At 47.0% G+C, this 18810-nt stretch overlaps 2 protein-coding genes across 2 annotated transcripts; one reads left to right on the top strand and one right to left on the bottom strand.

The window, feature by feature from the left end:
- The first annotated feature begins 7860 nt into the window (after positions 1–7860).
- Positions 7861–13086, top strand: LOC107983813 (zinc finger protein ZFP2-like). Its single transcript, XM_016999031.2, has 2 exons — positions 7861–7959; positions 10246–13086. Exon 2 carries the CDS (start codon positions 10438–10440, stop codon positions 11368–11370), a length of 933 nt encoding a protein of 310 aa, XP_016854520.2. The 5' UTR covers positions 7861–7959; positions 10246–10437; the 3' UTR covers positions 11371–13086.
- Positions 9641–18777, bottom strand: LOC103281974 (myelin transcription factor 1-like). The gene is made up of 3 exons (XM_062976960.1): positions 18573–18777; positions 12218–12380; positions 9641–10292 (listed from the first exon to the last, which is right to left on the bottom strand). Exons 1-3 carry the CDS (start codon positions 18760–18762, stop codon positions 10169–10171), a joined length of 477 nt encoding a protein of 158 aa, XP_062833030.1. The 5' UTR covers positions 18763–18777; the 3' UTR covers positions 9641–10168.
- Positions 18778–18810: the final 33 nt, after the last annotated feature.

Below are 18810 nucleotides of genomic sequence, written 5' to 3'. Positions count from 1 at the left end.
GAGGGGGTCTTTGAGAAGGCCCAACATGTCGCCAAAACGGGGAAAGAACGAGCCCAGGCCAGAGAGCACACCAGAGTGTTGAGGGAGGCCTTGAGGATGAGGAGGGAGGATTTGTCATCCAGAGAAAAACAGGGAGCGGGAGGTTCAGAGCCTACGATGGAAAGTGTCCAGAGTGAGGCCGGGGACCTCGAATGGAGCGTGGTGCAGGGGAAGGAGGTCCGGAGGCAAGAGAAGGGCCAGGAGGAGGGGCAGGAAAGGGGCCCTAATGAGCAGATAAATAGATTCCAAGTATTGGCAGAAAGGGAGGAAGCTGGTGGGGGAGAAGACAGATTTCCAATGGAGGAAGTGACAAATGAGGAAATGTTGGAGGCTGCTGAGGTGATGGAGAGGGGAGCAGACGCTCAGGGTCTTTTGGCAAAGGAACAGAGGAAGAAGAAGAAAAATAAAGCAAAAAAGCAGGAGAAGGAGAGAAAGAAAGAGAAAGGGGAGGTAGAGGTAGTAACAACAGCGGAACAGACGGTGGAGACTTCTCTGGTTTCATCTGAACCAATGCAAGTAGGCACTGTAATTGAAGAGACACCGAGTGGAGTTTCGCCCTTGTTGTTCTCGGGAACGGAAGGTTTTACTCAGGAGACTGGGAAAGAGGCAAGGGAAGACAGACCTTTCCCCCCTTTCCCTCCCCCTCCCTACCCTGGTCCCCCTGATGCCCTGCCTTGCTCCCTCCCCCTTCCCCACCCTCCCTCCCTCACCCAGGCCCACTTTCCCCATCCCCTCCTTCCCCATTCCCTCCTTCCCCATCCCTCCCATCCTTATCCCTACCCCAAACCTGTGAGGCTACACCTTCGGTTTCTCCGGAGGGGGTAGAGAAGACTCGGTCAGAACTAGAAAGCCAATGTTAAACATAAACAAGGTCAAAATCTTAATGTTAAACTTGTTTGGGAGAGAAAATCAGAAACTTTGTTTGCAATTTGGAATTTTTTTGTGTAATCTTGCAGTAAAGGATAGATTTAGTTTTCTCAATAGTATTTCCAATAGTATCGACAGAGCAGGTTTTGAGTCCTTTAATTCGACTCAGTCATGGTTTCCCTGACAATTACTACATGGAACGTGAGGGGCCTGGGGATGGCTGCTAGACAGAATGGGATCCTTCCACTGTTGGCAATGGGGCTGCAGGTCGTTGTGGTCCTGAAGAATGTTCTTTGGTCAATGACAAGTTTGATCAACTTTTATGTTCTTTTGGTTCTGGTTTTCCTGAGAAGCAGGAAAATAACAACTCAAAAGCCAGTAAATGTTGCATTTAGTGTAAATTGGGTAGCAGAAGAAATGGGAGCTGTGAGTAAAACGGAACAAGTGAGGATGCCTTCAAGAAAATGGAAGAAGTTCTGGCCTTGGCTGGCAGAGACCACGCCGGGGATCACCTAACGTGTTTGCAGTTGGAACATATAGTTAGCCATAATAAATACAAAAATATATAATCACTGAGATGTATATATGTATTTGTAATTTTATTTGTAATTGAAACCGAATAAGAAAAATGTAAAGAAAGACAAAACTCGGTCATGTAACTGTAAAGGAAAAAAATTTAATTGTTGCAAGCATTGTAAAATTTAGTATTTCTTTTTTGATTGTTCTTAATTGTAATTGTTAGCAAATGTCTTTGTAGTACGTATTTATTATAATAAAAATTACTTATACCTAAAAAAAAAAATTACTTATACCTAACCCTAACCCTAACCCAATTGTTGCAACCCGAGAACTTTGCCACGCTCACGGTGGGAAATACCAAATCCACTTCAGTTGAGCCAGCTTCTCCTAACCCAAAACCCTCATCCACGGACTCTCTTTTCACCCAGGAGATCAGGACCAGTCAACAGACAGACGCCTGGGCCCAAGAACAGATTCGACAAGGACTACGATTCCCATTTTCACTTAAGAATGGTTTATTATGCTATAGAAACCATGTTTATATTCCTCCAGGGACTGGAAGAGAAAAGGCTCTCAACTTGTGCCACGACAGCAAACCTGCCGGGCACTTTGGACTGTTTAAAACCATGCACTTAATTCTACGGGATTTCTGGTGGCCCAGGATTCGCAAGGATGTAGAAAACTATGTCAACTCTTGCCCTATATGCCAGTGCTCCAAGACATGAAGGGAGAAGCCAACGGGACTCTTACATCCCCTCCCCACACCCTCTCAGCCGTGGGAGATAATTTCAGCGGATTTTATCACAGATCTACCACCATCCCTTGGATTCACCACGATCCTAGTGGTGGTGGACCTTTTCACCAAGATGGCCCATTTCATTCCTTGCGAGGGACTTCCTACAGCCAAACCCTACACCCTACACCCTCCTTGGCTTGATCAAGTTGCTGGTGCAAGAGTTCTTGTACTGCTGTGAGTTCCTGTAGCCAATCCTCCGCTGCGGGAACTTCTGAGGTCTCCACGACGAGAGGAAAGAAACGGGGATGGAAACCGTAGTTTGCAAAGAACGGGGCTTCTTTGGTTGAATTCTGGACACCATTGTTGAATGCAAACTCTGAAAGCGGTAGCAGGGAGGCCCAATTGTCCTGTTGGTAGTTGACATAACAGCAGAGATATTGTTCCAAAGTAGCATTGGTGCGCTCAGTCTGCCCATCCGTTTGAGGGTGGTGAGCTGAGGATAGACGTGAGTCAATGCCCAATAGTTTTTGAAGGGCCTTCCAAAAACGGGAGGTGAATTGAGATCCACGGTCTGTGACCAAACTCTTCGGTAGGCCATGTAGTCGGAACACATGATGAAGGAATAGGTCTGCGGTTTCTTTGGCTGTAGGAAGTCCCTCGCACTGGCCTAAAGTTGTTAAGTTGGGTGGGATCCAGTGCTAGTTTCTTCAAAAGAGGTCTTACTACTGCCTCCTTGAAAATACAGCGTTCCCTCCTTATCGTGGGGTTAGGTTCCAGGACCACTCGCAATAAGTGAAAATCCGCAAAGTAGGGATGCTATGTATTTATGCTCTGTTTTAAGTCTTTATCAACCAATCGTGTGTTGATAAGTCGCCTATTTCTCCTACCATTGCCGCTTGGGCTCCTTTTCTCTCCCTTTGGCTTCTCCTTCCTCCCTTCCTTAGGCTGGTAAATTGTAATTTTTTATGATTTATAATAGTCTTTTATAATTTATTGAAAAACCGTGAAACAGCAGATCCGCAAAAAACGAACTGCGAAATAGTGAGGGAACGCTGTCCTTGGCCTTATGCCTTGCGTCAAGGAGGCATCACCAGCACCTTCTCCCACTCCGCCAGTCCCTTGATTTTATAAGCCAGGATGGGCAAGGGCCTATTATAAGTTGATAATATTGAAAAGTTTTATTGAAAGAGGATTTTAAAAGGATGGAAAATCACCTCCGGAAGAGGAAATGAAAATATAAAAAGAAGTGGCTCAGGGGGAGGGGAGCACAGTGGTGAATGAGAGAACTATATACATATAGAACTGAAATTTAGAGCAGATATAACGAGATTAATGAGGGGAAAAGATTAAGCGCTTTGGATATTATATGTCTGCGGGATTATAAATGGAATAATTTATTTTACAAAAGTAAAAAAAAATAATTAAAAAATGAAAGAGTTCTGGAAAAGACCGGCTCGTTGGGATCAGATAGTGGCATGCCTTCATCCTGTTGTCCAGGATCTTGGCTCCGCTGCCTCGGTTTCACTTCTGGACTCTGGCCTGGCTCCTGCCACCCTGTGCTGCACTCTGCTGTATCCCGATCCATTGACTCTGAGTTCTGGACTGACTTCCTGGCTTGATTTGTGGACTTTTTGCTTACGTTGGTAGAAAAAGGAAGAAAAAGGAGGCGATAGGGCCTCTGCGAGGAGAAGATGGGGTGATGGCGACAGGGGATAGGGAAAAGGCAGAACTGCTCAATGCCTTCTTTGCCTCGGTCTTCTCACAAAAAGAAAGCCATCTTCAACCTCAGCAACATGGAATGGACGAAGGATTGGGGGAAATCCAACCCCAAATAGGGAAACAAGTTGTCCAGGAACACCTGGCCGCTCTAAACGAATTCAAGTTGCCAGGGCTAGATCAACTCCATCCAAGAGTATAGAAGGAACTAGCGGAAGTTATTCCAGAACCACTGGCAATCATCTTCGAGAGTTCTTGGAGAACGGGAGAAGTCCCAGCAGATTGGAGGGCGAATGTGGTCCCGCTCTATCTTCAAGAAGAGAAAAAAGAACGACCCAAACAATTACCAATGTCCGGTCAGCCTCACATCAATACCAAGCAAGATTCTGGAAAAGATCATTAAGGAAGTGGTCTGCAAACACTTAGAAACAAATGCGGTCATTGCTAATAGTCAACACGGATTTACCAAAAACAAGTCATGCCAGACTCATCTGATCTCTTTTTTCGATAGAGTTACGAGTTGGGTCGATACAGGGAATGCTGTGGATGTAGCGTACCTGGATTTCAGTAAGGCCTTCGACAAAGTCCCCCACGACCTTCTGGCAAACAAACTAGTAAAATGTGGGCTAGACAAAACTACGGTTAGGTGGATCTGTAATTGGCTAAGCGAACGAACCCAAAGGGTGCTCACCAATGCGTCGTCTTCATCATGGAAAGAAGTGACAAGTGGAGTGCCGCAGGGCTCCGTCCTGGGCCCGGTTCTGTTCAACATCTTTATTAACGACTTAGACGAAGGGTTAGAAGGCACGATCATCAAGTTTGCAGACGACACCAAACTGGGAGGGATAGCTAACACTCCAGAAGACAGGAGCAGAATTCAAAACGATCTTGACAGACTAGAGAGATGGGCCGAAACTAACAAAATGAAGTTCAACAGGGACAAATGCAAGATACTTCACTTCGGCAGAAAAAATGGAAATCAAAGATACAGAATGGGGGACGATGCCTGGCTTGACAGCAGTGTGTGCGAAAAAGACCTTGGAGTCCTCGTGGACAACAAGTTAAACATGAGCCAACAATGTGATGCGGCTGCTAAAAAAGCCAATGGGATTCTGGCCTGCATCAATAGGGGAATAGCGTCTAGATCCAGGGAAGTCCTGCTCCCCCTCTTTCTATTCTGCCTTGGTCAGACCACACCTGGAATCACACTGTGTCCCATTCTGGGCACCGCAGTTGAAGGGAGATGTTGACAAGCTGGAAAGTGTCCAGAGGAGGGCACTGGAGAACAAGCCCTACGAGGAGTGGCTTAAAGAGCTGGGCATGTTTAGCCTGCAGAAGAGAAGGCTGAGAGGAGACATGATAGCCATGTACAAATACGTGAGGGGAAGTCATAGGCAGGAGGGAGGGAGCTTGTTTTCTGCTGCCCTGCAGACTAGGACGCAATGGAACAATGGCTTCAAACTACAGTAAAGGAGATTCCACCTGAACATCAGGAAGAACTTCCTCACAGTGAGAAGGGCTGTTCAGCAGTGGAACTCTCCCCCGGACTGTGGTGGAGGCTCCTTCTTTGGAGGGTTTTCAGCAGAGGCTGGATGGCCATCTGTCAGGGGTGCTTTGAATGCGATTTCCTGCTTCTTGGCAGAATGGGGTTGGACTGGATGGCCCATGAGGTCTCTTCCAACTCTACGATTCTATGATTCTATGATCCTGGTCCATCCCCTCAAACCTTCCCAGAAGGAGACCACCATCAATGGTATCGAAGGCCGCTGGAAGGTCCAGGAGAGTTAATGGGGTCACACTCTCCCCGTCACGCTCTCCATGTAGATCATCCACGAAGGCGACCAAAGCGGTTTCTCTTCCATGACCCGGTCTGAAGCCAGATTGGAAAGGATCCAGATAACCAACAATGTCAGTTCTTAGAGAGTTAAATCTGGACCAACCAAGTCTCCTTCAACCAAGTCTTGGCAAACTTGGGGCCCTCCCTCCAGGAGTTTTGGACTCCAACTCCCACAATCCCTCACAACCAGTAATAGTATAATAGTACAATATATTAAAAATAATAATATAGTAATATAATAATAAAAAGGCAAGATGTCCCCAGAGCAGGCCTGGGCCAACTTGGGCCCTCCCTCCGGGTGTTCTGGACTCCAACTCCCACCATTCCTCACAGCCTCGGGCCCCTTCCTTTCCCCCCTCAGCCGCTTAAGCGAGGAGGAGAAGGCGAAGGAGATGCGTCAGCGGCTGAGGGGGGAAAGGAAGGGGCCCGAGGCTGTGAGGAATGGTGGGAGTTGGAGTCCAAAAGGAAGGGCCCGAGTGGGCCCAGGCCTCTTGTCGAAGGCTTTCATGGCCGGAATCCCTGGGTTGCTGCGAGTCTTTTGGGCTGCCTGGCTATGTTCCAGAAGCATTCTCTCCTGGCGTTTCGCCTGCATCTGTGGCCGGCATCCTCAGAGGCTGTGGGGTCTGTTGGAAACTAGGCAAGTGAAGTTTTTATATATCTGTGGGATGATGTCCAGGGAGGGAGAAGGAAAGAACTCTTGTCTGTTGGAGGAAAGTGTGAATGTTGCCATTTTATTTATTTCATGTCAAAAGCATGGCATAATAAATGAGTTTAAAAGGGATGAAATAAATGAATCACAAGCAGCTAAATACAAAGGACTCCCTAGTTTCCATTTAATTTAAATGGAAACTAGGGAGTTCTTTTTCAAACACCCTGTAGTTTTAGACCAAAATGTTGCCATTGACCACCTTGATTAGTATTGAATAGCCTTTCAGCTTCAAGGCCTGGCTGCTTCCTGCCTGGGGGGGGGGAATCCTTTGATGGGAGGGGTTAGCTGGCCCTGATTGTCCCCTGCCTGGAATTCCCGTCTTCTGAGTGTTGTTCTTTATTTACTTACTAGCTGTGCCCGGCCACGCGTTGCTGTGGCAAAGTGGTAGTGGTATTGGTTAAAACTTGTTGTGTTATTTTTATTTGACGTTATTTGTATTTTTTAATTAATTTTATTGTAAGTTATCTTTTTATTTATTATATTTTATTATTTTCTTGTATTATTTTTAGTTATTTTCTGTTATTATAGTATTTTATTGTATTAATCTTTTAGCTTTTTAAATTATTTTTTAGTGTTTTTTATTATTTTTTATTGGGTTGCTAGGAGACCAAGTTGGAGGAGCTTAGCCTTCTAACTGGCAGCAATTGGATAAAAGCAATTATTCCTCTCTCTCTAATTAGGACTTTATTTTTCTTTTCTTTTTGTTGTATCAACCTAGAGCCGTGGGTGATGGGTTGTGTCGTCAAATTTCGAGGTTGGGGGGCCTGTAGTTTTGTTGTTTTGTGGGTCGCCGTGATGCCATCACTCTTTTATATATATAGATTTCCAGGCCAGCAGCCAAGCACTAAAGCTGCAAGGCCATTCAATGCTAATCAAGCGGGCCAATGGCAATATTCACACTCGCCTCCAACAGACAAGCGTTCTTTCTTTCTTTCTTTCTGTCTTTCTTTCTTTCTTTCTTTCTCCCTCCCTGGACATCACTCCACGGGGATATAAACAGGCCCCAGTGGCCTCGTTTCCAACACCTCACCACCTCTGAGCATGCCTGCCATAGATGTGGGCGAAACGTCAGGAGAGAGTGCTGCTGGAACACGGACAGGCGCTTCCTTTGCGCCTCCCACCCAAAGGGGGCGGGGCCTGAGGAAGAAGAAGGAGGAGGAGGAGGCGGCGGCGGCAGGGTTGTTGTCTTTTTCCTGAGGAGAGAATGCTTCCTGAACATGGCCGCACAGCCCGAAAGACACACAACGACCCCGTGACCCCGGCCACGAAAGCCTTCGACAGCACGCAGAAGAAGAGGCCTCTGGGAAGCGGGCGGGAAGGCGGGGCCAGGAGGCCTCTCTTCGCTCTCGGCCCCTCCGCCAATCAAAGCCTGGGAGCGGCAGCAAGCCAATGGGTGCCTGTGGTGGGCGGGGACGCAGCCAATGGGAGGCCGAGGGCCGCCTCCGAAGAGGAGGCGGGGAGGGGGCGTGGCTTCGTCTTCGTGGGGTCTCGGCCGGGCCTCCGCCGTTGAGTTCCGCGGCGGTGGCGCCAGAGGGGGTAGGTCTCCCTGAGGGGCGGGCCGGGCGGGCGGGGCGGGGCGTGCGGGCCTCCCCCCGGGAGAAACCGAGGCCTCCCTCCGCGGCCGCCGAGCCCCCCCCCCCCGCCCGCCCGCCCGCGCGCGCGCCCCATGGCTGTCAGTCAGGCCTGGCCCAACTCGGGCCCTCCTCCCTCCCCTCCCTCCTTCCCTCCCTCCAGGACTCCAGCGCCCACCGTTCCTCACCGGCTCAGGCCCCGGAAAAGGAAAAGGAAAGGGCCTGAGGCGGTGAGGCATGGTGGGAGTTGGAGTCCAACACACCTGGAGGGAGGGAGGGAGGGGGGCCGAGTTGGGCCAGGCCTGGTGTAGATGCATTAATTAATTAATTCCATCTTTATCTGCATGGCTTTGTGTTAGAGAAAAGCAATTAAAAACCTGGTTTTTTCGCTGCGCATTTGAATAATTTAGTCCCCATGTCCAAAATTAAATGAATATATTTTTAGTTTCCTTCTTCATAATTAATTGGACGTCCATCTCCATCAATCTCTCAAATGTTTCCATCGTGTCGTTTGCCCCAAAGCACTTTATAACTATACTACTGCACTTTAGTTCAAATGCTCAAATGTCCCCTTCGTACCACTCCCCTCCATCAACCTGGTGGTTCATTTTATCTCATTTTACTTATTTTTTTGCACATTTTATGCTTTTAATGTGTTCTTATGATTAATGTAATGTATTGTTTTTATAATGTTGATCTTGGCATACAGAATCCTTGTAACCAACAAAATACTGGAGGTCTTTGGAGAGATTTATAGGAATTATAAATCAAGGTGAATTCCCCCCAAGTCATTGGGGTTCTGTGTGCCAACTGTAGTCCAGGTCCTTGTTGGTGGGGGTCACGGTGCTCTAACTTGATGCAGGGTGAACTACAACACCTATCATGCGGAGACAGTTCCCCAGACTCCTTCAGTATGTTTAGCTGCTGCTCACTTATGTTCTGTTTGTTATGCAGACAGCGTTGAAAAGAGTAGGAAAGGATTAAGGAAGAGGCAGTGGGCGGGGTCATGCAAATTCCGCACCAATGGAGAGCATAAGGTACACCGGGATGCCTGGCTGTGATGGAGGAAACACATAAAATCTGGGATGAAATTGTCCCTAAATGAAAGCGTTCCTTGGGTGGTGGGCCATAATGTTTGGGGAGCACATTGGCAGGGTTTGGGCTACATGTTCATGGCACTTGCTATAACCTGAAATTTCATTGAAGCGAATGCTTTTGGTGGCTCCTCAGCACCATGGGTTTGGGCAGTTTGTCTCTTTAAGTGGAGACCTCTGCCACATACACACACAGATTTTCACTTTAATTTTGTGTATAGATAGATGGTCCATCCTGTCCTTTAAACACAAGCAGTGATCCCTCCCATTTATTGATTTCTCGGTTCTGGTCCATCTTTTGGCTCATCAAAATCTAATTCCAGTACTTCTCCCGATTGGCAGGCCTCAGAATAACTGAATACTAGCCACTCCATTTTCCTGCAGAGAGTAGAATGTTGAATTGGAAATTCTGTCAGCGTGGTGGAGGTCAGGGTGCGAGCTGGGTGGGGGTTTCTCCAAACTCCATCAATCATCTCCTCCAGCACCCTGATGAATTGGTGAATCGGCTGCCACACCAATTCCTCTCTTCAATGTCAGACTCAAACACATCTGTAGTCTGAAGTCCAAACATTTATTCAATATCTATAAACATATTTACAAAGCAATGCAAAAGCCATCACTCTGAGCTGGCATTCTTCTACAGCCTCTTTGCTCGGGCAAGCACAGCTCAAACACACACTGAGAGATAAGAAACCACATTCCTCAGTCTGCAGGAAGTCCCCGACCTCCAAGGCCGGAAATCATGCCAGTCAAAACTAGCCTGCTGTTAACTGTTTCATTGCTGAAACACACTCTTACAAAACAGCAGAAAACACTTGATTTACATTTCATATACATACAACCATAATCCAACAAATTCTACGTTTATTAGCCCCTACTGCCCAAGTTTTAATTATCTAATTCTTTGCCAAGTGTTTGTTGAATCACTTTTGAGCCAGGCCAACCTTTATTTATTTATTTCTCTCTGTTATGTTCACTCATAACACCTGAATCTGTTCCTTGTTTTTATGAATCTGTGGTTGCTTTTGCTGGTTTCTGTGCACATCCTTGAGAAACTCCATTCCTCTATTTCTTGGTATTTCAATTTTCAACATGATCCATGCAGGAAAAGAGGATAATGTAGGTAAAGAAGGTTTTGCTTTTCTTTTTTTGAGCAGGGACGGGAGGGTTCCCTGAAGCCATCTCTGGTGTGACGAACCAGCTTCTAGTGGATATTGAGGAATTAAGAAACCAAAGAGCATTATAGGAAAAAGAAATCATCTCAAGTTGCTGATCTTGCATTAGACCAGAAAGGGGGAAAAAAGAGTCAAGTGTCCATATTTGAATTATATCTACCTAACACTGTTTACATGGAGGAGAAAGCTTTTAAATGTTTTGAATGTGGAAAAGGCTTTAGTCATCATGGACATCTGAAGAGACATCAAAGAACTCACACTGGGGAGAAACCCTATAAATGCCTGGAATGCGGAATGAGTTTCACTCAGAGGGGAAATCTACATTCACATCAGAGGACTCACACTGGGGAGAAACCCTATAACTGCCTCGAGTGTGGACAGAGCTTCGGTCAGAGTGCACATTTACATTTACATCAAAGGATTCACAGTGGGGAGAAACCTTATACATGCCTGGAGTGTGGAATAAGCTTCACTCAGAGGGGAAATCTACATTCACATCAAAGGACTCACACTGGGGAGAAACCCTATAAATGCTTGGAGTGTGGACAGAGTTTCAGTCAGAGTGCACATCTACGTTCACATCAAAGGACTCACACTGGGGAGAAACCTTATAAGTGCATGGAGTGTGGAGAGAGCTTCGCTCGGAATGGAAGTCTGTGTTCACATCAGTGGACTCACACTGGGGAGAAACCCTATAAATGTCTTGATTGTGGACAGAGCTTTACTCGTAGGGAATATCTATATTCACATCAAAGTGTTCATACTGGGGAGAAACCCTATACATGCCTCGAATGTGGAATGAGCTTCACTCAGAGTGGTAGTCTACGTTCACATGAAAGGACTCACACAGGGGAGAAACCCTATATATGCATGGAGTGTGGAATGAGCTTCACTCGGAGTGGAAGCCTACATTCACATCAAAGGACTCACACTGGGGAGAAACCCTATAAATGCCTGGAGTGTGGAATGGGCTTTGCTCGGAGTGGAAGTCTCCTTTCACATCAAACGACTCACACTGGGGAGAAACCATATACATGCCTGGAATGTGGAAAGGGCTTCACTCAGATGAGGCGTTTACATTCACATCAAAGTACTCACACCGGGTAAAAACCGTATACAGGTCTGGAATGTGGAATTTACTTCAATCAGAATACCTACCTACCTTCACATCAAATAATTCACACTGGGGAGAAATCCTATATATGCCTGGCATGTGGAATGAGCTTTACTCAGAGGTGCCATGTATGTTCATAACAGAATTCACACTGGGAAGAAATTCTGTTAATGCATGGAATGCGGAAAGAGCTTTACAAGAAGTGATAGTCTACATAGACATTCACACTGGAGAGAATGGTGATTGTTGACACCAGAGAGTCTTTCTAGCATGTATAAAACAACTCTCGTAAATGTTGGAAATGCAAGCACAGAGTTGGGACATTTTATCATATGAGGTGTATTGTAGAAAAATTGAGATTCTCAACTAGAAATTTATTTGTTGAAAATACTGGACAAACAAGTAGAAAGACAGATACATTTGTTGTTAAAGGCTTTCATGGCTGGAGTCACAGGGTTGTGTGTTTTCCGGCCTGTATGGCCATGTTCCAGAAGTACTCTCTCCTGATGTTTCGCCCACATCTATGAGGATGCCTGTCATAGATATGGGCGAAACGTCAGGAGAGAGTACTTCTGGAACATAGCCATACAGGCCAGAAAACACACAACAACACAGATAAATTTGTTTATTGATTAGTCCTCTGACTATATCAACAGCAAAAGACAAGTACAAAAAAACACAACAACACAAATTCCCATCCAGAAACTCCTGTAATAGTTAGCTAAAATACATTTTGTTAATTGGAAGAGTATTATCAAAAGTATAAGTGTGGTTATATAACATTATCTAAAGGGAGTAGAAGAATAAGTAACAGATAGAATGAAGCTTTTAGAAATGTACCCTTGTCTGCTCATTTGTTTGTTCGGTTTGTTGGGCCAGGTTTTAGCAAACAGGTTACACCACCAGCTGCAATAAATCTTGCCAGTTTGAAAGGTTGGCGGTTCGAAGCCCGGTTCGGGGGGTGAGCGCCCGATCTTCATCCCAGCTAGCAGATCGAAAACAGCTGTAAGTAGATAAATAGGTACCACTTTACTGTGGAGATATTTTAATGGTGCCATAAGGAAACACCAGAAAAATGTGGCGATCAAAAAAAGGAAGCCTGTGAACAGGGCTCTTAGACATGGAGGATGGAGTGACAGCATTGCCTCATGGCTGGAATCGAGCACAACCTTCAGGATGCCGAAGATGGGAAAATGCCTATATACCTCTATCTGTACTGTTGTCTGTGTATGATGGAATTGAGTGTTTGCTGTTTATGTGTTCTGTGATCTGCCCTGAGTCCCCTTTGGGGTGAGAAGGGAGGAATGTAAATACTGTAAATAAATAATAAATAAATGTGTGTGTCTGTGTAGGTATATGTTTAATTAATGTGCTTGTTTCCAATTAATTTTGTATTTTATGTATTAGTTTGCTGTATGTAGTTTGCTGTATATGCGATTTCTGCCTTTTTTGTATTTGTGCTTTTAATCTCTTTTTCACTTTTTTATTTTTATTTTTGAAAAAGAGGATTTATAAGGGTCAAAACTGGAGGAGCGCATAGACCTAGTTTTAGCCCAAAATTGGGTTTAAATGCCTAATCTAGATTATCTTTGAACATCATTTCCTGCCTCTGTGTTGGTGGCATGGGTTTGAATTCAACTGTCTTGCTTCAGACATTGTTATTCCTATTTTGTTTTGTACAATATATATTCATTGCTTTGATCACCATCTATTGCTTTTCACTGTCTTGTCTGTTTTATCTCAACAAAGCTTGAACTTCTTTTTCAGTATGTGTTTGGTTTGAACCTTAGTTCAGCATTTAAATACAGCTAGCCCTCCACAGTTGCAGGTTTAGTTGTCATAAATTTCTTCATTCCCAAATTTCTTATACATAATAATTTGTGGATTGTTTGGAGTTTTGCAGCCTCTTCTGGAAAATCACAGCTGCAAAAGAACTAAATGTAAACAAAAACTCTTTAGAAGTTTGTTTAACAATGAACTGGTAAGAAATATATTGTGCTTTTTGTGTACTATATATGGTCAATGGATTAAGAAGGTTTGGGGTATCCTAAAGTACTTCATGCTTTCTAACTTTTGTGCGGGTCCCGAGACCCTAAACCATACGAATGGGGAGGGCCTACTATAGTAGTAAAATACCATCACACCCCAAATCCACAAAATGGCTCCTCTTATTTAAGAGAATAACTAATGGATAGATGGCAGACAAGGCCCATGGATTACCAAGAGACTTACAGAACTATCTAACGTGTGAACTGCTGGGACAGTCGACATGTCTTATCTTCCAAAACATAGAGACACTGAGCAAAAAGCTGGATCACTTTTTTGCAGGTGTGCCCTTAATTGCAAAGACTCCAGCTGATAACTTGTGGATTTGGAACATAAGAGAAGAAGCAGCTTCAAGTCATATGGAGGAGGATTGGTTAATGAGTGTAATAAAATCTGGAGTGGGGAATAGGAAAAAAGGGGGTGAGTAAGAAGGGGGTGGGTGGGTTTGGGTAAGGACAGAGTACAAGGGGGGATGGGGGGATTGTGCTTCCTTTCTTCTATATGGGGACTTCTTAAATAGAGTTCATTTAGTCATTTGGTTTTACTTGTAACACCTCTTGCTTGTCTTGATGCGGTGAAGTTTTTGTTTCTCTTCTTCTTTCTCTTATATTAGCATCTTGTAATTTGATTCTTGAAGGTTAATGGGAGGGAATGGGAGGGGCAGAGGAGGGTCTGAGGTCGGTTGACAGAAGAAGGGAGGGGGAGGATGAAGACGTGTGTGGGGAGGGGGCCAGATTGCAAGCGATGGGCATTCTAAGGGGGAAATATATATGGGACCACCTTGGGCCACTGCAAGAGGAATCCACAGAACAAAGCCAGACTCAGACAGCCTGCAATACTTGCAACCACACAACAACCAAACTCCAAGGAAGCCCCTCAGATCCTTGACCGGTGCCTGGCCGCTGTGATGGACTGGATGAGGGTGAATAAGCTGAAACTTAATCCTGACAAGACAGAGGTCCTCCAGGTCAGTCGTGTGGCCGATCAGGGCATAGGGTGGCTACCTGTGCTTGACGGGGTCGCACTCCCCCTGAAGACGCAGGGCCATTGCAGCCTGGGGGTCCTCTTGGACTCATCGCTGACGCTTGAGGCTCAGGTGTCGGTGGTGGCCGGGAGGGCCTTCGCACAGTTAAAGCTTGTGCGCCAGCTGCGACCGTACCTCGTGGAGTCTGACTTGGCCACGGTGGTCCACGCCTTAGTCACCTCCAGGTTGGATTACTGCAATGCACTCTACGTGGGGCTGCCCTTGAAGACGGTTTGGAAACTTCAGTTGGTTCAGAGATCAGCAGCCAGATTAATAACGGGAGCAAATTGTAGAGAGCGGTCAACCCTCCTATTTAAACAGCTCCACTGGCTACCGATAAGTTTCCGGGCCCAATTCAAGGTGCAGGTTATTACCTATAAAGCCTTAAACCAGGGGTCCCCAAACTAAGGCCCGGGGGCCGGATGCGGCCCATCAAAGCCATTTATCCGGCCCCCACACCACAAGGGCAGAAGGGGGTTGGGATAAATGACCCAAGGGGTCTCTTCTTCTCTTACAACCCTTATTATTATTATTATTATTATTATTATTATTATTATTAACATTGAGGCTGGGTGGCCATCTGTCAGGGGTGCTTTGCTTGTGCTTTCGGTGCACAAAGGCAGAAGGGGGTTGGACTCTATGGCCCAAAGGGTCTCTTCCAACCCTCTATTATTATTATTATTATTATTATTATTATTATTATTATTATTATTATTATTAACATTGATTCTGGGTGGCCATCTGTCAGGGGTGCTTTGTTTGTGCTTTCGGTGCACAAAGGCAGAAGGGGATTGGACTAAATGGCACAAGGGGTCTCTTCTAACCCTCTTTATTATTATTGATTCTGGGTGGCCATCTGTCAGGGGTGTTTTGTGCTTTCGGTGCACAAAGGCAGAGGGGGATTGGACTCAATGGCCCAAAGGGTCTCTTCCAACCCTCTTTTTTTATAGTTGTTGTTGTTGTTATTTATTATTGCTCGGTAGCCAACTATAGTTCGGCCCTCCAACGGTCCGAAGGATCGTGAACAGGCCCCCTTTTTTAAAAGTTTGGGGACCCCTGCCTTAAACGGTTCAGGACGTGCCTATCTCCGTGATCGCCTCCTCTCCTACGAACCAACGCGAACCCTAAGATCATCCGGGGAGGCGCTCCTCTCGCTCCCGCCTTTGTCTCAAATGCGGCTGGTGGGGACGAGGGAGGGAGAGGGCCTTCCTTCTCGGCAGTGGCCCCCATCCCGGCTCTGGAACTCTCTCCCTAAGGAGATCAGGTTAGCTCCTTCCCTGCCCATTTTCCGCCAGGAATTGAAAACATGGTTGTTTCCTGAGCGCATTTGAATAAATAGGCCCAATAGAGCTGTCATTAGAATACTTTTTTATGTTTATAAAACCGTATGGCACTTTATCACTGTTACTCATTTCCATGATACAGCACTTTATGAAACCTGTCCCCGCTGGTTTGCTTTTAATTACTCTGATTTTATCTGCTTGGATTTTAATGTATTGTCCATTATTTTATTTTGTGTATTGTTGGAATGTTTTAAGTTTTTGTCAAATATGTTGTGTTGCTGTTTCGGGCTTTTCCCTGTTGTGAGCCGCCCTGAGTCCCTTCGGGGAGATGGGGCAGAATATAAAAATAAAGTTTATTATTATTATTATATATTTTGCAATCAAACAAGCTGGCTCTCGAAGTCTCAGACTCCCTTCTAAATAGGGGCAGGTGGCGTTCGTTGAAAGCTACTAAGGTCTCCCTGGGACAAATTCTAGGTAGACGCCCTATGGATCTGATCCATCTAATGGCTCCATAGAGACTATTATAATCGCACCTCTCATTTTCTAATCACATTCGAAGACACAACAACACCGAAAGAGGTGCTTGCATACAAACTGCAGCTGAATTACTGGGGTATCCGCATCAGGAGGGTCTTCCAGAACTCAATCATTCATCCACTTATTGCAAGATGGAAAATAGGCCCCCAAAATAGAGGAGCACCAAACAGCCTCCAAAGATCCCCAGATAAGCCTCCACAAGTACGTAGGAAGGGCCCAGATTCCCCATTAGTGTCCCCAATTCTCGAACAAGAACAGCACCAACCCCTGCCCCTAGAATGGCCCCCTATAAGGACTCTCTCTGATCCTGCGGTCTTGATGCCACAAGACCCCCCCCCCGGCGAGGCCCCTCCCTAGAACTTCCTCCAGCCCCCAGACAGCTGAAAGTTGACTGTCGCCCTCAAGCCCATTGCCTACTCCAACTCAACTAGCCAGTATCCCGGGGGGGGGGGGGGGGTTCTGGGACCGAAGGTCTACTACTGAGGTCGTGTTGGGGAAGGGGAGACGTGGTCAGGCATGCCATCCCAGGGAGAAGCGCAACAGAGTTCTTGCGACCCTGAGGCAAGTTAAGCAGGACAGCCAACATGACAGGCCCTCCAGTCTTTAGGTCCTGCTGTTAAATGCTAGGTCCGTTAATGGTCCGCCCCAGGACACTTATGGATCCATATGGATTCCTGATGTCTCTTGGGGATTTTCCTGTCATGGTGGCAGATGATTCTGTCGATGTTCTGGTCAACCTCTACAACTCGGAGGTGACCATGACAATAGACAGGATCACCCCTGAACGTCCACTCTTGTTCCGCAGAGTCAAGTCTGCCCCTTGGTTTACTGAGGAGCTGGCGGTGATGAAGCGGAAGAGACGTGAGCTAGAGTGCCATTGGCAGAAGACTCAAAACGCATCTGGCCAAACACAGGCTGGAGCCTCACTGAAGGCCTACTCCGCAGCAATGGGAACAGCCAAGAAGGCTTTCTTGGCTGCCCGCATTGCATCTGCAATCAATAGACCTGCAGAGTTGTTTTGAATGGTCAAGGAGCTCCTCCGTCTTCCCGAGGGGGAGGTGCCCCCTGACCATCTGTCAACTCGATGTGGCAAGTTCGCCCATCATTTTGCAGATAAAGTCACTCATACGTTCCGACTTAAACGCCAACCTTAGAGCAGTGCCAGAAGATGTCCCTGGACTCTTCGGGTCTTAACAACTACCGGCCAATCTCTAACCTCCACTTTTTGGACAAGGTTCTAGAGCGAGTGGTGGCTTCTCAGCTCCAGGAATTCTTGGAAGAAACTGACTATCTAGATCCATCGCAGTCTGGCTTTAGGCCTGATCACAGTATGGAGACGGCCTTGGTTGATTTGGTGGATGACCTCCGCAGAGAACTAGACAGGGGATGTGTCTCTGCTGGTTCTCTTGGACCCCTCAGTGGCTTTCGATACCATCAACCATGGTATCCTTCTGGGATGGCTGTCCAAAATGGGTCTTGGGGCCATGGCTTTGCAGGAACTCTGCTCCTTCCTGGAGGGTCGCGCCCAGATGGTAAAGCTGGGGGACACCTGCTCGGACCCCTGGCCATTGACCTGTGGGGTCCCGCAAGGTTCCATTCTTTCTCCCATGCTTTTCACCATCTACATGAAACCGATGGACAAGGCCATCCAGTTTTAGAATTCGGTGCCATCTCTATGCAGATGACACTTAACTCTACTACTCCTTTCCGCCTAAACCTAGGAAGCCCCCCCCCCCCGGATCCCGGAGCAGTGATGGCCACTGTGACGGACTGGGTGAGGGCTAACGAGCTGAAGCTTAATCCAGACACGACAGAGGCCCTCCTGGTCAGTCGTGGGGCCAATGTGGCTACAGGGTGGCTACCTATGCTCCGTGGGGTTACACTCCCCCTGAGGACACAGGTCCGCAGTCTGGGGGTCCTTCTGAGCGCGGATGCTGGATGCTCAAGTGTTGGTGAAGGAGAGGAAACAGCGGGAGGGGGCGAGCGGGGGGGGGGCTCTTGGCGGCCACGGAGGCCTCGGCGTCTCCCCGGGGAAGGAAGGCAGGCCCCGCCCCTCCCCCTCCCCCCTCCCCAGAGGGAGAGGCAACGACGACGACGACGACAGTGTTAATAATCTCCTCAGGCACCCACGGACCCGCCCCCAAGACCCCGCGCCTGGGGGGCCCTCATCCTCGATCTACGAGGGACCGCCAAAGGAAGGAAGGAAGGAAGGAAGGAAGGAAGGAAGGAAGGAAGGAAGGAAGGAAGGAAGGAAGGAAGGAAGGAAGGAAGGAAGGAAGGAAGGATGAAGGCAATAATCTACCTCTCTGCCTCTGGCCGCCTTCTTCTTCTTCTTCTTCTTCTTCTTCTTCTTCTTCTTCTTCTTCTTCTTCTTCTTCTTCTTCTTCTTCTTCTTCTTCTTCTTCTTCGTGGCGCCGCCGCCTTCCCGCCCGGCCAGGAAGCAGCCCTCTTTCCTTGGCCTTTCTCCCCTCAGAGGCCCTTCGCCCTCCCATTGGCTGCCTGCCTGGGGCTCTCCGGCTCGGATTGGTGGGATGGCCAGG

The sequence above is a fragment of the Anolis carolinensis genome, chromosome 3 (genome assembly GCF_035594765.1).
Source record: "Anolis carolinensis isolate JA03-04 chromosome 3, rAnoCar3.1.pri, whole genome shotgun sequence".
Classification (NCBI taxonomy): domain Eukaryota; kingdom Metazoa; phylum Chordata; class Lepidosauria; order Squamata; family Dactyloidae; genus Anolis; species Anolis carolinensis.
Note: the sequence above shows the minus strand (reverse complement) of the source record. Positions and strands in the feature narration are given on the sequence as shown.